We start from the raw sequence: 25,424 nt of genomic DNA, 5'->3' as shown, positions 1-25,424 counted from the left end.
GGGCGCCGTGTTTTAAAACATCTACAGGTTGTTATAGGTCTAGACATCACATGTAGGCATGACCAAGTCAGGGAGAAGAGAGAGGTTTCTTCCTGTGTGCTTTTTTTTTTTTTTATTGGGGAGGAACACCTTTTCATTCAGCAGAATTCTCCTCGGGTTTCATTGGCCAGACAGAGGTCAGGCTACACCTGTCCCTAGCCACAGTAATAGAGAGTTACAGATGCCCTTGTCCCTAAAGAGCAGCTGGGTAGGGCCTGGAATAGATAGATAACTTCATCTACTTAACCCAGTGAATATACCATGCAAATGTAATTTTTTCCATTTGCAACAAAAAATTGTAGGAGACTGGTCTACAGAAATCTGGCTTTATCCCAGGGGCCAAACCTGTGAGCATCTTCCTTTAACATGTGGGAGGGTGAGCATGTAATCAGAATTAGAGTTCTGCCTTCAAGGAAGAATGGAGGAAGGATACCAGTTAAGTGGGAGGCCCATCGTATCTGTAACACCAAGGTTCAGGAAGTTTAAGGGCCCAAATCTAAGACTGAAACCCAGGATTTTGGATGCTTGGCCCTTTGCTAGTCTTTTAGCCAACACTGCTTCTCATGGAGATGGAGAATGTTAAGAGGTAGAAAGGATTTAAGAAGTCATCATGTCTGACTTTGTACTCTATGTAGAAATCCCTTCTTTGGTGTCCCTTAAAGGTGGTCCACCAGCCTCTGCTTGGTTATATTTAGCAGTAGAGCTCTCAGTACTCAAAAGGCACCGTTCCATTGATAAAACTTTCTTGTTAGTATGTTCTTGTATAATAAGTTAAGTGGGATCTTTCCTTTTCCCCCAGAAGACATCAGGCCCAGGAGCTAGCTGTATGTGCCACATTCAGAAAAAAAAAAAAAAGAAAAGCCACTAAGAATTGGTGAGATTCCTTTCTTCAAGATTTTCCAAGTGTGACAAACCAGCCCTGTCACAATCAACCCCAGTCCCCACCCTCAGACTCTATAAGGACATACCTGAGGGAAAGGGTAAGAGAATAGGGGCTTCCATAATATATGTGGTAAGAGGCTACTCCCTCACTTAAGCCACCTAAAGTGGGATTTCAAGATGAAGAGTGCTCACAACATGGGTATCCAAGCACTTTATTTCCTATCTTCTAAGCTGGGAACCCACAGGCCCACCCCACTGCTGTTCTCCTGAAATAGTTCAGTGTGTGTACCCTGGAGTTTGGGAGTATTCACAAGCGTAAAGACAGGCCTGATTATCATTTATAGATTTCTGAAGGTGAGAGACCTGAGGGAATAGCCTGGGGTGAGTAGAGGCCAAGGTACCATATGTCAGGAAAGGGGACAAGAGGTCTCCTTGATATCAGCTAGCTATTGTAAGTTACAGATCACCCAAGACATTTATTATTGCTCATAAGTCTACAGGTCACCCAGGCAGTTCTGGTCTGGGCCAGCCAGGCTGATCTTGGGTCACTGGGGAATGACTGATCTAGGATGACTGCACTTGGAATGGCTCACTTACAGGAGCTCTACTCCCGCAGCAGACTAGCCTGCTGGTTGCAGGGCTCTGGGAAGAGTCAAAGCATGCAGGCTGCAGAGCCTCTTGTGATGTAGGCTCAGAACTGGGACACTGTCACTTCTTCCACATTCTGTTTCCGCAGAGCACAGTTGAGAGGAGACTGTGGGGCGGAGGGGGGGGGGCGGCGGGAATAAATCCCTTTCATGCTAATACCGCACCAAGCTGACACTAAGTAGAGATTTTTCACTTGTATTATATGGAAATCAGCCTCCTTTAATCTTCAGCCTAATGGTTAGACCTGATTTTTTTCCCACTAAAGCAGCACTAACACATCCACTCTCCCTTCATGGCAGACCTCCAAATATTCACAACTATCTTGTCTCCTTTTTCTTTTCTGTTCTCCAGATCTTCCAGTCATTTCTCTAATGGAATGCTTTGTAGCTATCAAGGTTACTGTACTTGACATAAAATCTGGCTTGTCACTTTTTTTCTTAAAACATGGCATTCGTAATTGCATGGGATGTTGCAGACTTATTCCACAAAAGCTGATAACAGTGGGCCTATGTTTTATTTTATTTTATTTTTTGGCTTTACTCTGAACTCTGTGATTTTATGTGCCCAAATGTAGCTTTGGGAGGAGCTGAATGGTACAGTTGGTTTCTATGGATGGATATAAATTCTCCCAGGTTTTTTTTTTTGTTTTTTTTTTTTTTTTTTTTGGTCATACTGAGACCGGCTAAGCCAACATTTACCATTCTGTACCTGTACAGTGTATTTTTAAATATATAAAGGTAGGGCTTGATATTTTTTCTTGTTCTATTCCCTTTTCTTGGATTCACGCCCAGGGTATCAGCCTGTCGAGATCATTTTGAATCATGATGCTCTTGTGTTCCCAGTTTTGTCCTAGGTATACTCGGACGTCTTCAGTAGTTGACAAGAATGTGAGACTAGGACAGCCCCAAAGCCACAGCCTCAAGCTCCTTGATAAATGCCCTTTCGCCTGAATGGAAGTAGTGAAGAGTATGAGTACAAATTGCTTATCCAGTTGCAAATCCATCCAACTGCACTCATATTAGCATATGAGCTTTCTGTGACTTGCCCACAAGGAGGGCTTTTTTGAAGTTTCTCTGCGGTCTGCTAAAAACCACACACAGTGTCTGCACTATCCGCCCACTTATTAAGTGCAGATATTTTTTTCTTTGTACATTAACTCAAAATGTTGGTATTGTAAAATATTAAAGCATATAGACAGGATTAGGAGTAGAGAATAATATAACAAACACCCACATACCTCCTTGTGTACTTTATCAGATATTCACATGACATGTTTGCTTCAGAATTATCTTTTTTTCCTCTTTCAGAAATAACATATTAGTATAATTGGGGCACCCTGTGACCCTTGTCATGATTTCAGAATTTATCGTTCTCATGCAGGATTTATAACTTAATTGCATTTGTACTGTATCCATAAAAACCATACATTGATTTTGTAGATCTTTAATCTTTATCATGCTGCAAACATCATCTTGAAATTTGCATTTTTGCTCCACATAATTAATATTTCGAGAATCATGCATGCTGATGAATGTAGTGCTAGTTTATCTTGTATGTGTGACTTAGAAGTGTTCTGTTGCAGGCAACAATTTTCTGTAAAGGGACAGATGGTAAATACCTTAGATTTTGCAGGCCATCATGGTCTGTGTCACTTATTCTTTGTTTTTGTTTGTTTTCCCGACCCTTTAAAAATGTACAAAACATTCTTAGCTCTTGGGCTGTACAAAAATAGGACCCAGTTTGCCAACCCTTGTTCTACCGTATGAGTCTAACACTATTTTTCCATTCTCCTTTTGATTTTATATGGCCTCCTAGATCTCAGTTTCTTTTATGAAGAAGTGACAATGACTGTTTTGCCTACCTTCTTAGGGTAGGAGGACAAGGCAGATACTGGATTTGAAAGTGCTTTAAAATGTTACAGAGGCTGTTTTATTCCTTTCCTCTCTTCTCACTTCCCTTTTCTTTCTTTTCCTTCCCTCCTCCTTCCGTTTTGTTGGCCCTGAATTAAATTTCCATGAAGAGATCCGGGAGCTCATTGAGAAACCTAGATGGTCAAGACACATGAAGATCCTATGGGGCAGCTCGGGATTGGGGAGCTCTGAGCCCAAACAGTGTTATATTCTTGCTGGAGGTTTCCCCACAGCTCTGGGGCATCGGTGCTGGGAAATTCAGGGGGCATTCTCATTCTGGGCAACCTCAAAGCTGAAACACAGCTGGCACTTTGTTTAAATCCTCTGGGACTAAGGTCAGGAGCTTGGGCTCATTGCCTGTTCTATTATTGAATAGTGTAACTGAGCTGACCTCAGAGACCTTTTGTCTCTTAATTTATAAACTGCATCTATCAACACAGGCTTCATGGGATTGTTGTGAAAATTAAATAAGACAAGCAGAAAACATTGGCATGTGGTATAGGCCCTTGGTTAAGATGCTCACTATAGGTTAATTTACTATATTATTGTTTATTTATGGAGGGTCCCCTTTTAGGGAAGCTACACTAGATGACAAGTCTGCAAGGGTTATATGCCTACTTTTTTTTTTTTTGGTATAGCATTGGTAACTTTAATGGATTTTAATTTAATGAAATTTTTAACCTTATAAAAGGTGATTCAGGTGAGTTTGGATTCTGTGTTTTGGCTCCTTCTCTGGTCTTGATGCAAAACAGTGATGAATTGATTTTTCTTCATGGGAAGGTATTGCTAATGAATTTAATTTCCTTAATAGACAGCTATTCAGATTTTTAATCTCATCTTGTGTCACTTGTGCTAAGTTGTATTTTTCCAGCAATTTGTCCATTTCACCTAAGTTACTGAATTTATTGGCAAACATTAATAATACTTCCTTAATACGTTTAATGTCTGTAGTGATAGCACCTCATTTCTGATATTGGTAATTCATATTCTGTTTTTTTTTTTCCTTGATCAGCTAGGAGTTTATCAATTTTGTGATTTTTTTCAAAGAACCAGCCTTTGTATGTCTACTTTTAAAACTATCCTAAAATAAGAACTTTAGGGCGCCTGGGTGGCTCAGTCGTTAAGCGTCTGCCTTCGGCTCAGGTCATGATCCCAGGGTCCTGGGATCGAGTCCCACATCGGGCTCCCTGCTCAGCGGGAAGCCTGCTTCTCCCTCTCCCACTCCCCCTGCTTGTGTTCCTGCTCTCGCTGTGTCTGTCAAATAAATAAATAAAATCTTAAAAAATAAATAATAAAATAAAATAAGAACTTTAATTTGAGAAAAATATGCATAAATAATAGCATTCCTCATACATTACTACAAACACCTCCTTAATTAAGCACATGTTGAATAGGACTTGGCCTGGTGACAGGCATGTGAACATACTAAAGACTTTTTTAAAAAGGTGAATTGAATTCACATTTTTATTTCTCAAGTGTGACATACTCGATCCTTCCTCGTCCTCTGCTGTCAAAGATCACCCTGAGTGGGAGAAACAGGTTGGCTAAGGGCTGGAGATTTGCAGATGGGCAAGGGGAACATGTAGAAAGGGTCAAACTGGCTCCCACAGCTGTGTTATAATGTGGGTAATAGTCATTGGTATCGCTGGCCTTTTTTTTATCTCTGGATTTTTTGTTAAGGCTGACTCTGCAGTTTTTCAGCATGTAGGAGACTGAAAAAGATTTAGAGAGCCAAGCTTTATATTTCCAGAGATAAGTAGTTTTTAATGCGTGCTTCAGATTGGAAGCTAGATCTGGTATTTCTAATTGTGCTTCAAGGGACCTAAAAGTAATTTGGAATCAGTGGATAGAATGAAATAGAATTTTCTCTAGGGAAAATAATATTAAGCATAAATTTAAAGTCTCATAACTATAGTGGCATATGTTCATTGTGTTTAGGAAAAAGTAAGACAATAAATTCATGACTTCAAAACTTCGGAAAATTGGCTACTTCGAGTTGACCTTAAGGACATGCAGTTGTTACTCTCTGCTTCTGTGAACAACCACAGTTGTTCTGGTGGATGTGGACTAGGATCCAAATGTCAGGGTTAATTAAAGGAAGTGCATATGTGTGTGTGAGTAGGGCACTGGATTATCTAGGAAGAATCTAGAAAACTTGCTAATTCTTTGATTTCAAAGTTTTCTTCATTTTTAAATCTTTTAGAAGTGCATTTGAATTATTTTAGTTAATGCTTAGTAAAAAGGATAGTAATATGCTGAACAAAGAGTTGGTTAACTGATCTCTTTTAAAATAACAGTGACTGGCAGAACAAATGTGCCGTGAAACTCAGTTAAACAGTCCAAAGGAAATGGAGATTTCTGGGTGTTTGGTTTTCTGGTAAACAGAGGGCTTCCAGAAACCTATTTTGCTCATGTACTTTTCAGCCTTATATTTGTTATCCTTCTGCCTTTCTTTGGAGAAGATCCCATATGTATTAGAAACATTCTTAAAGGATTGAGGATGGTACACTGTTGGGAACATGTTTGTAGCATATGGTTTGGTAAGCGAAGAAGATATGTTATACTGGCTTGAATACACGATTTTTTATTTAATAGTAAATCTTTGTTATCACCTGACTTCAACAAATATCTATTGAACACCCACTGTGTGCCAGGCACTGTACTTGTTGCCAGGCATCAGTGAACAAAACAGGATCTGTGTTTTGGCTGAGCTTATATTCTATTAAGGGTATGAATTAGACATATTTCTCTCTTACCTAAAAGTGAGCATTGGGTAGTTGGAAAATTGGTTAAACATAGGCTCAATGAAGTTAGTGGTTATTTTAAATTTTAGCTACTAAAAATTTTTACTTGCATATGTCCAAACTCATCAAATTGTACACATTAAATATGTACCATTCTTTGTATATCAATCATACCACAATAAAACTGTAAAAGATTACTACAGCTTGTTTTCTTCTTACCCTAAGGTTGATTTAGGCGTATTGTATCGACTTTGCTCCAATATGGACGTTGCTTAAACCTCTGCTCTATGTTAGTTGTCTGTGTTTGAACTGCACAATGCTCTCATCAGCAGCCTATAACCAGATGAATTTATTTAGCCATTGCAAATCCAACAAAGAAGTGATAATGTATATATAATACTTTTCTGCATCAAAGAGCCTTCTCGGCTATATTCAGTATAGTATACATAGCTGTTATAGCAGTCTAAACAGTGGTCTCTGTGATTATATAATGGTGTATGTCAATGTATATGACAATATGAAGTCTGGAAGACTTGAGGGTGGGTTCATATCCATTGCTCCTAAATTGATTGAACTCACCTCTGAATGCACGGGGGGAGAAAATGCTCTTGTGTACCACCAAAACTTTTCATCCAGGCTTGGCTTCTCTCTGGGTGTAGGCTTCGATTTTCTTTTCTGGATTCTGTGGCCACAAGCCAGTGGAAGTTACTTAATGTTACTCAGTGTGAAGGACCTCCCCCTACTCCCTGTAAGAGTATGTTGTCAAGGCTGTGCTTGGATTCACTGGAGGATGGCAGTGCTGCTTATATAGCTTCGCAGGTTTCTTTCTAGAGCCTGTGTTTGAAGAATGCAGCACAGGACCTTCTGACTCCACATCCACATCGATGCAAAGTAGGTCTTGGTAGTACAACTTGGAATTGGGGGCCCTGAGCAGGTATAGTCACACACAGAAGAACTGAGGTCTTCTTTGCAAATTCCAAGCCATTTACTTACCCATTTTTTGTTATTTATATTCTACATATTTCTAAAGGTTTTCCTGTCATTTACAACCATAAGCACATACAAAATAAGGGCATTAAATAAGAACAGAAAAGCATCTGATGGCCAACAGACACATGAAAAAGTGCTCAACATCGCTCTGCATCAGGGAAATCCAAATCGAAACCTCCATGAGATACCACCTCACACCAGTCAGAATGGCTAAAATTAACAAGTCAGGAAACGACAGATGTTGGTGGGGATGCGGAGAAAGGGGAACCCTCCTACACTGTTGGTGGGAATGCAAGCTGGTGCGGCCACTCTGGAAAACAGTATGGAGGTTCCTCAAAAAGTTGAAAATAGAGCTACCCTACGACCCAGCAATTGCACTACTGGGTATTTACCCCAAAGATACAAATGTAGGGATCCGAAGGGGTACATGCACCCCAATGTTTATAGCAGCAATGTCCACAATAGCCAAACTATGGAAAGAGCCAAGATGTCCATCGACAGACGAATGGATAAAGAAGAGGTGATACACACACACACACACACACATACACACACACACACACACACACACACACACACACACACACTGGAATATTATGCAGCCATCAAAAATCCCCGAAATCTTGCCATTTGCAGTGACATGGATGGAACTGGAGGGTGTTACGCTGAGTGAAATAAGTCAGTCAAAGACATGTATCATATGACCTCACTGATATGAGGAATTCTTAATCTCAGGACATAAACTGAGGGTTGCTGGAGTGGTGGGGGGTGGGAGGGATGGGGTGGCTGGGTGATAGACATTGGGGAGGGTATGTGCTAGGGTGAGCGCTGTGAATTGTGCAAGACTGTTGAATCACAGATCTGTACCTCTGAAACAAATAATGCAATATATGTTAAGAAAAAAAAAGCAGGAGGGGAAGAATGAAGGGGGGGAAATCGGAGGGGGAGACGAACCATGAGAGATGATGGACTCTGAAAAACAAACTGAGAGTTCTGGAGGGGAGGGGGCTGGGGGGATGGGTTAGCCTGGTGATGGGTATTAAAGAGGGCACGTTCTGTGTGGAGCACTGGGTGTTATGCACAAACAGTGAATCATGGAACACTACATCAAAAACTAATGATGTGTGTTGATTAACATAACAAAAAAATTTAAAGAAAAAAGATGAAATATAAAAAAACATTTGAAAAGAGGGAAGGGAAGATAGATTTGGAGGAAAATTATACTGAGAATCATTGTGGGAGTTGAAAAGACTAGTGGAGGTAAGGATGTGTGTGCACATAGTTGTGTGAGTGTCTATGGCTCAAGTGTTGGCAAAGGCAGAAAATGGAAGAGATTATTTCAGCTGTGGAGGGTCAAGTGGCCGTGCCTGAATTATTTATGAAGTTCACTGTACATACATAACTGTGTTTTAAGAAGGTTTGAGGTGTCTTGCCGTAGTTAAGAAGGTGTAGCAAAATGTAGAACTTATGTCTTGGGGTTCTGAGTGTTCCTGCTACCATTCTGCTGTTAGATAACCTGATAATAGGGGCCTGCACGTGGGTCAGGTACTAAATTCCTTTGTCTGGCTATGGAGGGCAAGGCTTTGCTTTTCTGTAGCTCAACTCACTGACGCCTCTCCTCTCTGCCTGAGGCAGGGTGATAAGGAAGTTGGAAGGGCAGATAGAGGAGCCTGCCTCACTTTTTTCCCTCTCATTTGTTGTGCCTTGGGAGGCGATTCCCAGAAACCAGCTTAGTGCAGTTGAGGTCTACCCACTCCCAGGTGCCTAAGACAGCACGATTTCAGGAAGTCTTTATGTAGAGAATACTCATGTTAATAGAAAATAGGTATGGAATTTGGGCTCAGTGGAAGCAAGGAAGGATTGGACAACTCCTCAAATCCTCGGAGGGGGGGCTTTCGCCACACTCTTTGAGGCCCTGGGCAATTTCAGGGGTACCAGATTGCTGCTTCTTGCCTCCCATTGATAAAAGAGGTGAAAAGTGAAGCTAAGACCACTGCTAGGGAAATGGACCTCATTATATTTATTTAGGCAGAATTGCCTACTAGTTAAGACCAAGACTCTAGAGCAAGAGTGCTTAGGTTTGGATTTTAACTCTGCTAGTTGAGTGATTTCTGGGAAGTTATTTAGCATCTTTGTGTATCTGTTTTCTCATCTGTATAATGAAGATAATAAGAGTATTTACTTTATAGACTTGTTAGGATGAAGTGATTAGTACCTATAAAGTGTTTATACTAGTCCCTGGCATGAAGTGAAAGTACAATAATTTTTTTGAACATAGATGAGCTGAAGGAGATTTTATCATCCAGTTTCCTTAGGCAAGAAATCAAAATATTTTGGGAAGAAAAACAGCAAAATCATTCAGGATCTCTGGGGATTGTAGACAGTAATAATCACATCATGCATGCTATGAATGATGGACCATAATATTTGTTCTGACAATTCTGAGTACTAAACAGGATATAAATACATATTGAAAGTCCTCAATTTCTGATCAAACATCTGGTAAACTGGCAGATATTCAAGTGAGATTTTGGTAACAGTAAGGTCTTAATCACTAGAACTTTAAAACGTACTTTACAGCATTAGAGTGTCATTCTGGTTACGTCTGTAGAACCGGTTTTGCTAAAGTGAGCTAAGTAGGGGTTTGAACTGTGTTTTCTATTTGGCATTTTGCCAGCGTACAGAAGGAAACTATTTCTGAAACAACTTCATTGCGGTAATGAATGAGTAGTTTTTTTTGCCTTTTAAAAATGTAATCTAGGGCCACCAGGGTGGCTCAGTCGGTTGACCGTCGACCGTCGGTCTTCGGCTTGCGACATAATCCCAGGGTCCTGGGCTCAAGCCCCACGTCGGGCTCCCTGCTCAGCGGGGAGTCTGCTTCTCCTTCTCCCTCTGCCTGATGCTCCCCCTGCTTGTGCTTGCTCACTCTCTGTCAAATAAATAAATACAATCTTTAAAAAAAATTAAAAATACTGTCTAATAGACATTTATTAAGTGCCTAGTAAGTATAGTAGTAGTGCATCTAGATGTATTTAAGTAAACATTTTTATTGAAGTATAAAAGGTATACAGAAAACTGTACTCGTCATATGTGGGAAGTAAATGCGCCCATGTAGCCCTCTGTCCAGGTCAAGAAACAGAAGAGTACCTGGCACTCCCAGAAGCCTCCCTATACCCCTTCTCAATCACTTTCCCAAGCCTCCTGACCAAAGGGTAAAAAGCAGAAAACAGACTTCCAACATCACAGATTAATTTTTCCTGTTTTTAAAAAATCCATATAAACAGAATCAGGCCTAGCTTCTTTCATTCAACACTGTCTTTGTGAGAGTTATTTATGTTGTGGCTTGTGGTACAAGTTTGTTCTTTAGTGTAGTTTTGTAGCATTCCATTGTATGAATATACCACAGCGAATTGATACATTCTTCTCTTGATTAATATTTAGATTATTTCCAGATTGGGATTATTAAGAATAATGCTGCTGAAAAGATCCTAGTACTTGCCTTTTAGTATATATATATATGCAGCTCTGTTAATGCCTATCCTCAGGAGTAGAATTGCTGGGCCATAGGGAATGCCTATGTTTAGCTTTGATAGAAACTGCAAAAGTGGTTGTACCATTTTACATTCCCACCAGCAGTATGTAAGAGTTCCAATGGCCAACACTTGGTTTTAATTTTAGTAATACAGTGGGTATGTAATAGTGTCTCATTTTAGATTGAATGTGTGTTTCCTGATGACTAATGAGCTTGAGTTCCTTTTCACATCTTTAAGTGGACATTTTGGTGTGTGTGTGTGTGTGTGTGTGTGTGTGTGTGTGTGAGATTTGATTGTTCAAGTCTCTTTGCCCATTATAAAAACTGAGTTGTATTTATCCTTCTGGTCCCTGTTCAGACCTTCCTGTATCTCCATGCTTCCATGTGGGATAAATTTCATTGGGCCCAAAATATCACCTTTATTACTTTCTTTAGAGCAGGTCTGCTGGTGACAAATTCCCTCATTTTTGTTTTGTCATAAGATGTCTTTCTTTTACCTTCATCTTTAGACGTTATTTTCTTTCCACTTTGAGATGCTCATTCCTTTGTCTTCTGGCTTCCATTATTTCTGTTGAGATGCCGATGTCCTTGTTGCTTCTTTGAAGTTAATCTGTTTGTTTGCTTGATTGCTTTTTAAGGTTTTCACTTTGACTTTAGTGTTCAGCAATTTTAATATGATATGCTTAGTGTAGTTTTCATATTTATCCTACTTGGGGCTTAGTTTTTATAATTCAGCAGCTCGGGAAAATTCTTAGCCTTCAGTTCTTTAAATATTGCTTCTGACCCATTCTTTTTGTCCCTTTCCTGTAAGTCCTTTTTGTTTCTCCATTTTCTTCTGACCTGCCTTCTGCCTGGTACTAATTATCTTTATAGCTATTTGTAATCTGTTAAACCCACTTGTTGATTTTTAAATTGTACTTACTGAATTTTTCAGTTCTATATTTTTGAGTTCAGTTTTTAAAATAGTTTCCAATCTCTGATAAATTCTTCATCTTCTCATATAATTTTGTGAACATATTAATTACAGATATTTTTAAGTCTAAGTCAGATAATTCCAGTATCTAGATCTCCTGTTGGTCTGTTTTTATCATCTGTTCTCATTCTTGGATTTTGATCATTTCTTGGTTGTTGGCATGCCGACTTATTTTTAATTAAATGTCAGTTATTTGTATTTAAAAATAGAGATAATTTGAGAGTCTGGATGAATTATCTTTCTTCAGGAAGATTTAACTTTTTTTTTTTTTTTTTCTGAGAGAGAGCGCACGCGAGTGGGGTTGGGAGGTTGGCCGGGGAGGGGCAGAGGGAGAGGGAGAGAGAATCTTAAGCAGGCTTGATGCCCAATGCAGAACCCATCTCGGGGCTCAATCCCACCACCCGAGACCATGACCTGAGCCCAAATCAAGAGTCGGACTGAGCCACCCAGGCACCCCCAGGAAGATTTAACTTTTGTTTATAGCAGGTAATTGGATTAGATACAGATGAATGTGATTATTCAGTTACAACTTGAGTTGGTTAAATTCTGTACTTTAGTCTTCGTGAGGGCTGATCTACTTCTGGTCACCGATACTCCTAGCATTTAGTCTTTTGGGTTCCCACCAGAAAGCTTTGGGTGTATACCAGGACCATTATAGGGCCAGAATGTCAATATTTGCTCCCACACCCACCAGCTTTGAGATACTGCTGAAAGCTGTATTCAGAGTCTTAGTCTCTTAGTACCTGCTATCATATGGACAAATATCTTAAGAGGAAAAGCAGCTTCAGAATTTTTTCTTGGGACTTTTCTTTGAGATCTTGGCCCAAGAAGTACTCACTGCTTTGGTAGATCTCTAATGCCTTTGAATGGATATTTTTCCAGTTGTTCTTGGCAGAAATACTAGACCAAAACAAACTAATCTACCATTGCCAGCATGAAAATCCTCTTTTTGCTTTTTGGTGCCTTTTTGGTTTTTTGTTGTTGTTGTTGTTGTTGTTGTTTGTTTTTGTTTTTTTAGGGCATTAAAAAAGCATGAGAAGATAGAATTGTACTTTTTTAAAAAATGCTCATTGATGGCTCTGGGTAAGGCTAATATATTGATTCTTAAATTAATCTGTGCAGATCTGGCCTTTGAATTTTGTCAAGCTTTTTGGGATACATATGGGACAGTGTGAAATCTCTTATGAGTTTGTTTTACAGTTAGTAATGAAAAGCAACTAGGGAAGATAGACAGGTGACCAATAAGCACATGAAAAGATGCTTGGCATCATTAGTCATCAGGAAAATGTAAATCAAAATCACAATGAGATACTACTTCACACCCACTAGGATGGCTAGAATCAAAAAGTTAATAAAAATTCAAGTCAATAATAATAATAAACATTGGCAAGGATGTAGAGAAATTGGAACCCTCATACACCTGCATACGTATAAAATGGTGCAGTTGCTTTGGAAAACAGTGTGGCAGTTCCTCAAATGATTTGATATAAAGTTATCCTATGACCCAGCATATATGATAGACTGAAGAGAACATACTTGTACGTGAATGTTCATAACAGCACTACTCATAGTAACCAGAAATGATGCAAATTTACATCAATTGATGAATGAATTTAAAAAATGTAGTATATCCAGGGCGCCTGGGTGGCTCAGTTGGTTAAGCGACTGCCTTCGGCTCAGGTCATGATCCTGGAGTCCCGGGATTGAGTCCCGCATCGGGCTCAGATTCCCTGCTCAGCAGGGAATCTGCTTCTCCCTCTGACCCTCTTCCCGCTCATGCTCTCTATCTCTCATTCTCTCTCTCTCTCAAATAAATAAATAAAAATCTTTAATAAAAAAAATGTATATCCATACAATGGAATATCATTTAACCATAAAAATGAAGGACTGATACATGCTACCGTATAGATGAACTTTGAAAACATTATGCTCAGTGAAAGAAACCAGTCACAAAATACACATATGATTTCATTCACATGGAAGTCCAAAATTGGGAAATCTAAAGAGACAGAAAGTAGATTAGTGGTTGCTTAGGGCCGAGTAGCGGAGGGGGTTGGAGAAATGGTAGCTAATGGGCATCGGGTTTCTTTTTGAAGTGATAAAAATGTACTAAAATTGACTCTGGTGGCCTTTCTCTCTCCCGGCCATTTTGGCGGCTGCTTTTGGTTGGGGCCGTCCCGCATTTAAGGCAGGAAGATGGTGGCTGCAAAGAAGACAAAAAGTCGCTGGAGTCGATCAACTCAAGGCTCCAGCTTGTTATGAAAAGTGGAAAGTACATGCTGGGGTACAAGCAGACTCTGAAAATGATCAGACATGGCAAAGCGAAACTGGTCCTCCTTGCCAACAACTGCCCAGCCTTGAGGAAATCTGAAATAGAATACTACACCATGTTGGCCAAAACTGGTGTTCATCACTACAGTGGCAGTAATGTTGAATTGGGCACAGCGTGTGGGAAATACTACAGAGTACGCACACTGGCTGTCATTGATCCAGGTGATTCTGATATCATTCGAAACATGCCAGAACAGACTGGTGAAAAGTAAATCACGCAAAATTTTTCTTTAATAAATCTGGCCACAGCTTGTTTAAAAAAAAATTTTTGACTCTGGTGATGGTTGCACATATTTGTGAATCGACTTTAAAAAAAACCCACCGAATTGTACACTTTAGATTGTGAGTTGTATGGTGTGTGAATTATATCTCAATAAAGCCATTAAAATAAAGAACCAAAGCAGTATTTGTAGTAGCAGCTAGGGAGGGCGGGTGGCAGATGCGGATGCTCATGGTGATGATGAGCTTTCTCATTCTCAACCTCTTTATTGACAGTTTGTTAACCAGTTATCAGGGCCTGGGGTGGAATTAGGGCAGCACACTAGAAAAATAATAAAGTAGAACACTGGGTTCTAGAATAAGTGGTCAGCGATCGCTCCCGGGAGTAAGCTGTGGAATCCTACAAGAACAGTGATCTAGATAAGTGGCCAGGAAAACCCAACACTGCCAAGATCATCCAGAATGGTCTTGCTTCTGGTTGGGCCCCCACATGCTGAAGCAGTGCTTAGCTTCCTTAGTTATGCCTGTGGTCAGAGAATATTGTACTGTTCCTACATCTCCCTGTTTTGCAGGCCTCTCATGTACCTCAAAGGGAGTTTTTTTTTAGAATGTAGACTTGAATCTCAAAGACATTTTCTAATTTGGATCCAACCTCAGGAAATATTGGGAACAGGTGCAACTTCTTGTTTGAGAAAGGCACATGGAAGCAGATGTATTTGCATAGGAAGCTCATAAGCACAGAAATCACCCTCTGGTAAGGGGCTTTGAGAGTTCTCATTGCTCACTTCAATTTTAAGTCCGTGAGAGATCTGGAGCTTAAATTCCTTATCCAGTGCTGAAAAAAGGCTGTTCACAAGTGCAATTTTTTAATTCATTTATTCATTCATTCATTCAGCATACATGTATCAATTACCTGCTTTGTGCCAGTCACTGTGCTAGGTGCTGGTGATAAAAATCTGTATGAAACAGTGGCTACAGCTAGGAGATCGCGCCAAATCCAAGATATCAAGTGATGAAATAAAGGTCTGCATAGGTGGCTGGCTATGAGATCTCAATAAAGGGACAGTTAATTGGGCTCGGAAGAGTCTTGGAAGCATTTAGCACGACTGAATGAATGTAGTCGAATAAAGGCTAAGGAAAAGCATCATTGATGAGTTAACCCTTTAACTGAACCTTGAAGAACAAGTAGGGTTTATCCAGGCAAAGAGAAAAGGAAGAGTGGTGGCAGAGAAAGAAATGAATTAGGACACTGTGGCAAGAACCACATGAGAGTTAGCTAGTGACAGAAGCAGAAAGGCAAGAGGAAAAGAACTTAGGACTGTACTTCTCAAACTGTAATGGTCATACAGATCACCTTGAAAATCCTGTTAAGATACAGATTCTGGGGGCACCTGGGTGGCTCAGTCGTTGAGCGTCTGCCTTCGGCTCAGGTCATGATCCCAGGGTCCTGGGATCGAGCCCCGCATCGGGCTCCCTGCTCTGCCGGAAGCCTGCTTCTCCCTCTCCCACTCCCCCTGCTTGTGTTCCCTCTCTCGCTGTGTCTCTTTCTGTCAAATAGATAAATAAAATAAAATACAGATTCTGATGGACTGGGTCTGAGGCAGAGCACGTCTAACCAATTCCCGGTCAGTGTCCGTGCTGCTGGTCCATGAGCCATGCAGAGCAAGTTTAGAGATCTACTTGGCTGTGATGGGAGAGGAAGGGGAAAAGTCCTACTAAACACATATTTTTCTGGATAGGGTGATCCGGGGTGATGGTGTCAGGGGCTGTTAGAGGAAACATCAGAGGAGTTTTCAGGAAAATAAGTTTTGTTCTGTTTGTGGTGCTGTTTTGTTGTTGTTTGTTTTGTTTTGAGGCACCTACAAGATATCTAGGAAGCGAAATCTAGTAGGAGACCGTGTAACCATGGTTCCAGAGTGGAAGAAAAAGATGTGCCTATGAATGAAGTTGAGGAGAGGCTGCAAGGAAAGCCAGGGGATGATTAGGAGCAAACAGTGTGATCTCTTCTACAGGAAAAGTTTCAGGAAGGTGCGAGTGAGCAACATCCCATGTTACAGAGAGATCAGGAAGGAGCCAGACCAGAATCCAGACTGCAAGCAGTTGAGGATTAAAGAGTGAGTGTTTTGATTAGAGATAACTCAAGAGGATTGACTGAAAAGTGTCAAGGAGATTGGAGTAGTAGACAGAAGTTCAGGGTGAAGGAGGGGTCCTTCCTCTCTCTTTCCCGTACCCTCCCCTCCCTTCCCTTCTCCCTTCCTTCCTTTTAGCATTATTATTATAGCAATTTTGCAACAGGCAAAAAGATTGAGAAGATATTATAATGACTCTCCCGTATCCATCACACATCTTCCACAATTATGTCGGTTTTTGCAAGTGAAGGATGGTTTTTTAGATGCAGCTGACTTAGGCATATTTGTACACTGAACGAACAGAGCTGAGAGAGGGAGCAGCTGCAACTTGAGAAGAGAAAGATGGTAATTGATGGAGCAAGGCTTTTGAGAAGGAAGCAAGTGGTGGAGTGCAGTACAGCAGATCCTGGCTCCAGATAGTAAGGAAAGCACTTTGCAGCTAATGAGTTGAAAGAAGAAGAGGTAAAAAGTACTGCCCTTCAGAAATCTGGTTAAAAGGGCGCTTGGGTGGCTCAGTCATTGGGCATCTGCCTCCGGCTCAGGTCATGATCCCGGGGTCCTAGGATCGAGCCCTGCATCTGGCTCCCTGCTCAGCAGGCAGCCTGCTTCTCCCTCTCCCTGCTGCTCTCCCTGCTTGTGCTCTTGCTCTCTTTCTGGCAAATAAATAACTAAAATCTTAAAAAAAAAAAATCTGGTTAAAATTCCGATTTTCAGAAGCTTCCTGTGCTAACCCCTTCAGTTGCCCTCTGCCACCGTACTCCACATTCCTTCCATGTGTGCTGGTTCCTTCCTTGAAGCCATTCACTAAATTTTTGGGAAATATCTATTCCACCTAAACATTTGGTAAGTTTAGTCGTTTTATTTGAAGATCCAGTGTCCATGGAGAGTAGACACATCACAGAGAACAGCCATTTACCGTCTTCCACCTGGGGAGCAGCCTCTGTTACCTCTCCAAAGCAACAGAGAAACCGTTCCCCTTCTCCTACATATAGAATTCCCCTCCTAAGAGGAATCTCGAGGAATAAAATATTCATCATCACTTAACATAGGGATTCAGTTTTGATGTCAAGTCAGGAAATTAGTAAATTCATGCCTAATAAGAATTTGTTTCTCTGTGAAATAGGAAAAGAGTTCATTTGGAAGGTGATTTGGCGGGAATTGAGTGGGAAGAAGCTTTATAAGTGTGGTAAGAGTTTGGAAAAGTGCCAAAGCCTTCTATTCAGCTTTACCTAAGGGGATGTCTTGCCTTCTAATAAAAGATGAGAGCAGCACAATGCCCCGCCCCCCCATAGAAAATGAGAATAGGATTATTAGGGGAAGTGAGACTTCTCTGAAGTGCCACTTAAATGGGCAAGACTGCCAACGGATCCCCTTCTGTGTTGATTGTTGGAGGATAAGGTTGGCAAGTGGCATCAGGGAACTTTTCTCCATTTAAGTCTGAATAAGTAGGTATTTGCATGAGTGTACGAGCTTCTTGTCTTCCAAGTGCATCTCTCTTCTTGGACCCCTTTCTATCTGTGACATTTGGCAGTGAGCACCCAACAGTGGGAGTGACGGTCGAAGTCAGTGATTTTACGACAATTTCTTTGCATTCTCAGAGGGCTTCAGTGGGTAGTTGCCACTGAGCACCAATTGGGTAATCATTGGCTCATTCTCTTCATAGAGAAATAAATGCAATTTGGAAATAATTGACCTAACAAGAGAGAAACGGGTAAATGCTTAAAAAATTGTTTGGGTCATTGCACTGTTAAAAGTAATAAATAATTTGAAGTACCAAAAATATAACAATATAAATACTGTGTGTGTACGAAGGCACGATTGACATTTTAATTACTTAGGCTTAGCTCATCTTCTGCTTATGAAGCATTTTTCTTATAGTGGGAAGAACCAAAGGACTAAAAGAAAAGGATTCAATGTTAGATCCTTAGAGTGTAGAAATTTGTAAAAATACAAAATATATAAAACATATAAACATACATCACCGATATGTACTGCTTTACAAGGCTCCGCTGAGTTAGCGCCTCAGGAAAAATAATTCAGTCCAATTGCTGCCCAGTCTACTCCTGTGATAGTGTTTCTATCTTTTAAATTTGATTAGTAGATGACAGCCTTTCCAGTGAATGAATTTGATGCTTTAAATCAGTGCCAAAAGACTATGAAAAAAGTCAATGCTTTGAATAAAATTGAGCTTCTCCCAGGCAGATAAGTACCAAGGCCTCAGAGCTTTTATGTCCACCCAATATAGGTGTTTTTTCCATTGATTTAGAACTTAAATAAGGATAAAACCCTTTATTGCCATGTGTTTAAAATTATACATTTAGGGTAGAGACAATTATGTTATATGGACATTGCACCTTATAAAGCAGACATGGAAGGTATTATCATCATAATTTTATGGGTGAGAAAACAGAACCCAAAGAGATCATCATTTCCCTAGTGTGGCCTGGCGGGATAAGACTAAAACCAGAGCCAGACACTTGGTTCCTAACCCCAAGCCCTGCCTCCGGTCTCTCCTTGCTCCAGTATTTGGAGGTGGTGCTGGCCTGTCGTAAGGGATTATATTTCAGTTTCGACCACACAGTTTGTGTTCATAGCTTGGTGGCACATTTCTGAGATAGTAGCTTCCAGCCACAGTGTCGTGCTCTCGAACACGGTACCATGTCCCATTTATTTATTTTTTTTTTAAGATTTTATTTATCTGCGAGAGAGAGAGAGAAAGCATGAGCAGGGGGAGGGGCATTGGGAGAGGGAGAAGCAGGCTCCCTGCTCAGCAGGGAGCCTGACTCAGGGGTGATCCCAGGACCCTGAGATCATGACCTGAGCCGAAGGCAGACACTTCACCGACTAAGCCACCCAGGCACCGCACCATGCCCCATTTAAATGAGCTATATTTTGCCCCCTGCCATGCCAAACTTCTGCTTGGTATAAATTGGATAAACCCATTAGCCATAGGTCGTTTTAAGAAATAAGCAGCTCGAGTTGAGACTTCTTGAAACACTAAGGCCTTTCAGCCCAAGACAAGATTCTCAGTAATGGTGAGCTTCCCGTTTCTTCAGCAATCTGCAGTTATAGTCTTAAATGTAACTGAAGAGTAAAGAAAAGTGAGCATTCTATAGTCGGGATATAAATTGCAAAGGTCGCGCAGATATAGAGGAACTCACTGAGCAATTGATTATTGAGACCTTTCTGTTTGTGTACCTACTGCTGGTGTATGTTGAGAGGCACCGAGACAGAACGTCAGACTTGGTCATTCTTGACTCCTCGGGAGCTTATCCGCCAAGTGAGGAAACAGAGCACACCACATAAAGGACCTTACATATTCCGACAGAGCGAGATGGCGTTAGAAAGGCATTTCAGTTTGAGTTGACCCTGAGACAAGGCTTTGAGTGCATGTGTTTTTGGAGGAGGGTGCAAGGAGCACAGGAGCAGGGACTAAGACAAGGCAGGCAAGGCAGCCAACAAAGGGAGCGTGATTAGACAGCTGTCACCACAGGTGACCGGAAAGTAGCCCTGTGAGGAGACACTGGTAAATAGGAGAGGACACAGGCCTCAGAGTTACGCTACCCAAGGCGTGGGGGAGCCGGGTTAGTTCTGTTCCAGCTCTTAGCAGGGCTGGACCTGAGTATGGAGGGCTCTCCCAGGGGCACGGATTCCCTGGCCCGTAAGCCTCCCTGGCCCCTGGGCAGAGCAGCCTTGTGCAGCCCTGGAAGAAACCCTGAGGCACAGTGAGCGGGTACGGACCACCGGAAGTCGGCCTGTGAACATAAGAGAGAGGGGTCCAAGGAGTAGGGGCAAGGAAGTGTCTGCAAGGGTAGGATTCTTGGCGAGGTGAGACTCGACAGTGCTCTTTCTCTCCTCTCCCCAGGTCTCTTCATGGTCCTATCCCTGTTGTCCATTGTGTACGGAGCCTTGCGCTGCAATATCCTAGCCATCAAGATCAAGTATGATGAATACGATGTCAAAGTGAAGCCTCTGGCCTATGTGTGTATCTTCCTCTGGAGGAGCTTCGAGATTGCCACTCGAGTCATTGTCCTGGTCCTCTTTACCTCCGTCCTGAAGGCCTGGGTGGTAATAGTTGTACTCATCAACTTCTTCAGCTTCTTCCTCTATCCCTGGATCCTCTTCTGGTGCAGTGGCTCCCCATTCCCGGAGAACATCGAGAAGGCCCTCAGTCGGGTGGGCACCACCATTGTGCTGTGCTTCCTCACCTTACTCTATGCCGGGATCAATATGTTCTGCTGGTCAGCTGTGCAGCTGAAAATCAACAACCCTGACCTCATCAGCAAGTCCCAGAACTGGTACCGGCTCCTGGTGTACTACATGCTGAGATTCATTGAGAACGCCTTCCTCCTCCTCATGTGGTATCTTTACAAGACCGACATCTATATGTATGTGTGTGCTCCTCTGTTGATTCTGCAGTTGCTCATTGGGTACTGCACAGCCATCCTGTTCATGCTGGTGTTCTATCAGTTCTTCCACCCTTGCAAAAAGCTCTTTTCTTCCAGTGTTTCCGAAGGCTTTCAAGAGTGGCTAAAGTGTGTTTGCTGTGACTGTAGGCAGCAGAAATCCCGTGAATCTGTAGGCAAGACGGATCTAAGGTCAACCGGAGACAGGGATGAGACACCTTCTAGCAGTAAAATAAGTTCTATGCCCAGCCAGATTTTGAATACTGATGAGCTCTGCTCTGCTTAATAGGACCTGAGTCTCTCGAGGTTCAGACATAACTGTTTTCTGGGTTGATCCTTGTTCTTTCTACAAGTGATGGGCCCTGCGCAGTTAACAAGAGAGGGAAGTTAGCTCTCAACTCCTTGTGAGTTGCTCCCCTATAGAGAGCTCTTGGGCATGTGGGAACTATGGAGAGAAGCCAAGGAAACCCCTGAGCGTTGGAGGGGCAGCCTAAGGTACCGCCATTTGTAGTTGACCTTGTTCTCCCAGGCATTACTGGCCTTCTCACTGACAAGGTCCCCATGCTATCTGAGTTGGGCTGGTTAGATCCATCAGGTAGAGTGAGGACAGGAGCTTTCTTGTTTTCTAGGTTTTTTTGAACTGCTGGTGTAGGTAGCCCCTTGTCTTATTTTCCCTGAGCATAGCTTTCATCCAAGAGCTGTCCTCATGACCACAGAAGGTTACTGGGGTTTTGTCATCAGCAATATCATTCCTGTCAGAGTTGTCAGAGAGGGCTGTTCAAGTTTGCTTTTTGAATATACAGATGTTCCATTTTCTCTCATTAGGGCTCTTTGTACATAACCAGCCATAGCCACCTTGGCCTGCTATCTCTGACTGATTGATTCAAAAGTCTAGACTTGGAGACGTTATTCCCAGGGATCCATGGATGCAAAATTGAATTCTGAATCTGGCTATAGAAGCGCTAGAATGTTAAGAAAGTTGTATTCCTTCAATGTGTTCAAGAAATTCTAGATTAAGAAGGTTGTTAAAACATCAGAATGATGTAGGCTTTTATAAGCAGAAATCTTACCTTCTCGGGATGGTTGAAGATAAATGAATCTGCTGGAAGGTAGGTTTAAAGCTCTTCAAGGTTCAGTCCCATCCTACAATTCTGGGAAAGTTCTAGTTGAATTTGCTAGGATTTGCCTTCTTAACAAAGAAGAAAATAAAACCCATAGCCTTCTCTTCCCCCTCTTCTTCCTTGCCTGTCAGAAAAGTTTTAGACAAGAGGTACACTGGTTAACTTAAGTTTTTCTAGAAAACTCCTTAGAAATCTCTCACCAGGCGTGACTGTGTAGGGCATTTTACTTTTTTTTTTTATTTGAAGGAAAAGGCTCTCCTCTCCCAAGTTAGATATTGACGTCAGAAACTTTTAAATTATACAAAGAGATGAAATGACCAGAGGATTTTAGTCTTTAACTGAATGTATTTTGACTTGGCATGATTGTGAGTTTTTGGAATGATATCTCCAGTTTTATGCTCCTATGCTCTCCTGTCTCCAGTGTAATTTCTCCTTTAATCTGGAACCGTATTTGTTTCATAAAAGGATTGTGTAGCATACTCTCAGTTGTCTCGGGAAAATGCCTGGATCTAGTGCCATTGTGTCTACCATAAAAACCTTGATAATGAAATACCTGGAAACAGGCGACCTGTCACTGACTAGGCTGGACATTGCAGGGCAGTCAGGGTTGATGGTCTAAGGACCCCTAATGGCTGGACTTTCTGACCCACCCAGCTTCTAATAGGCAGTCTGTCAGGAGACAGGTTACACATGGTGAGTTTGAGCAGGAATCGTGGTCTGAATTAAACAGGGATGGAGGGACGGATACATCCAACCTTGGCTTGGAAGCCTGTCTCAAGAACCGTTACAAAATCGGAGCCTTCAAATGCATTTTAAAATCATTTCAATGTAGAAGATAGCTAAGCATCTTAAATGACCCCAGACCAGACTAACAGTGATGGTCTGTCAGGCTCCCATAACCCAATTATAAGGCACATTTATAAGGACAAAGAGGTTTGCTAACTAAATTGGACATTTTGTCATCTTTAACCCTTGCTAGACAGATAGCCCTGCTCTGGGGCTATGTGTGTCCATTCACTTTGAGGGAGAGAAACCACTGGTGTTTTTCTGTATGGTAAAAATTTAAGTCATAGTGAACTGAGAATTTTTGTTTTAAAATTATTTATATTATACCTCTGAAATGATAAAGTGATAGTTCAGACTGCAGAGCTAGGTTGCCCTAAAGACAAACAAGCAAGTTCCCTCATGTGTTGAGAGTTAAAATGTTTCTCATTATAATTCCAATTTTTAAAACTCTCAGAGCTTTGTCTAATTAATTGCATGCCATAACTTGTCATGACAACTGCTCGAACTGAATCGTGATTATTTAGCTGAACGGAGGTGAAGTATTTCATCAAAATATATTGAAATAAGATCATCAAACACATTTAGGCTTTGTCTCTTCATTCCTAGAGACAGCACAGTGTAGAGATTGGCACCTCCCCGTGTAGCCCCACAAGTTAGTTAATTGTTGTATGCCTCAGTTTCTTCACCCACCAAATTTGGATGATATACTTGCCCAGCCTACCTCACAAGGTTGTTGGTTGAAAGATCAAGGTAAATAATAGATGTGCAAATGCTGTGAAAATATTTTAAAGTGCCATGCATATTTAAGGAGTTGTTAGTATAGTTATTCAAGTCCAGAAACAGGTTGTTACTATGTTTTTACTGTTAGAAAAGAAACAAGCAGTGTCATCCACATGAGTGTCTTGAGTGAATACGTTGGGCATGTGTAAATGGTCTTTATTCTTGGAGAGAACTCAGCACTTGCCCTTTCTCTTGCCGTTAGTTGCTTACAGATATTAGCACCCAAACACATGGTACTTGGAGGAAGAAAACCCACTGGCATCTGAGAAATCGCTTTTGGTGATCATGAGTTGATCATTTTTGTATCTTGCATCTTTCATTCAGGACACAGTAGCTAGTGTCTTTTGACAGTTGTGCTTTACAAGTTGAATGCCTGATCCTGGTAGACTTTAATTGAATGTGGGTTTAATCTTTTCAGCCTTGTAAATGGGAAAATAAATACTAAAAGTGTCAAATACAGCATTTCCTTGGAAACCACCTTAGAACATTAGTGCTGTGGTTATGAGTGTGATGTGTCAGTACTTCTCAGTCAATAAACTGTGGATGTGAGCTTTTGCAGGCTGCTTCTATGCAGCCATTGACTCTAATAAATACTGTTTATGTTTCTTCATATAATAAATTAATTTTTCAATTTCCCCTTGTGTTTCATTCCTTATACAGTCCTTTCCTGGCTTCTTGATGTCAGGGACTATTTAAAAAAAAAACAGAAATTTGAAAATGGTTTCATTGTGATTAATTATGGTTTTGTAACCTCACCTGGAAATTCCTTCTGTAGGATGAGAAATTTGAGACTGCTAGGATTGTGACTTGCAAGACACCGACAGTTCATGGAATTTTCTGTTTTATAAGCATTTATTCCATTTGTTGAAGCCGCACTGCTGGATACTAAGATTCTGCTCAGCTGTCTGTTGATTGCTGTGTGTGATACCAAAAAAAGAGAGGCAATACAACTCTCTTCTAGACAAACATAAATGGTGTACTGAATCAGATATTAACATGAGTAATCGTATGTAAATGACAATCCATTTACAAACTATCCATTGATAGTTTTGGAAGAAAAACTATCAGTTACTAAAGGGGTCATTTCAGGGCATGAGACAGATGTGGATTGTTGGAGTAATTCCTTTTCTTCTGAAGATGGCCTTGCAATTTGGAAAGACTTAGCTGTAGGATAAGTCTTTTTCAAAGAGAGCTCTTGGCATTCAGTCAACCCCTTGAGAAAAGTGAATGTCAACAAATATAGTGTTTGAGTAGGTCAACCTAAAATTACTTCGTTTGGTATTTGTAAATGTTTCATTTTGAAATAAGTTCAAACTAATAGAAAAGCCTCAAGAACACTGCAAGGGATTCCTTTGTATCTTGCACCTAGGTCCACCTATTAACATCTTGCTGTGTTTGCTTTGTCATTCTCGCTTTGTCTCTTTCGCCTGCTATTCTGAAATATTTCAATGTGTGTTTCCTAAGAGCAAAGGCATAGTACAGTGACCGAATTTGGGAAATTTAACACGGACACAATACTAGTTATCTCATCTGGCGTCCACAGTCCATTTGACAGTGGTGCCAGTCACTTCATTTGTTTTCGCAACGCTTCCCCAACTATGAGAATCTACGCAGCCCTCTTCTCAGAGGGTGTCTTTATTTAAAGTTATGAGTACGTTTTAACTTCCCTGTGAACACTGGGGCATGTTACCGGTACTGATGAACAGCTTAAAACCGTACATTTGGGACGCTTACTGGTAAACTGGGTAGTTTTTTCAGGGATGTATATTTTAGGCATCAAGATTTGCTGCTTAATACGTGAGCCTGTAGTTTACTCCCTCCCCCCTCTCCCCCACCTTGATAGTTCTGTTTTACAGTGTTTAGGCCCACGTTTGTAAAGATTATGAAGGAGATGAGGGAAATATATGTTATTTCTCTATGGCCATATTTCTCTG

General features: G+C 41.1%; 1 protein-coding gene across 3 annotated transcripts in view; it reads left to right on the top strand.

The window, feature by feature from the left end:
* The window catches only part of XK (X-linked Kx blood group antigen, Kell and VPS13A binding protein), a 44,774-nt gene extending 20,649 nt beyond the window's left edge, over window positions 1-24,125 (top strand). For all 3 annotated transcript variants that reach the window (XM_073901929.1, XM_073901930.1, XM_025857711.2), the window contains one exon: window positions 20,263-24,125. In XM_073901929.1, the coding sequence (XP_073758030.1) occupies window positions 20,263-21,089 (827 nt within the window). In that variant the 3' untranslated portion in view covers window positions 21,090-24,125. The remainder of the gene's footprint in view (window positions 1-20,262) is intronic.
* Window positions 24,126-25,424: the final 1,299 nt, after the last annotated feature.

The sequence above is a fragment of the Callorhinus ursinus genome, unplaced genomic scaffold, assembly GCF_003265705.2.
Source record: "Callorhinus ursinus isolate GAN/ISIS: 27379988/994484 unplaced genomic scaffold, GSC_fseal_2.0 scaffold16, whole genome shotgun sequence".
Lineage (NCBI taxonomy): Eukaryota > Metazoa > Chordata > Mammalia > Carnivora > Otariidae > Callorhinus > Callorhinus ursinus.
Note: the sequence above shows the minus strand (reverse complement) of the source record. Positions and strands in the feature narration are given on the sequence as shown.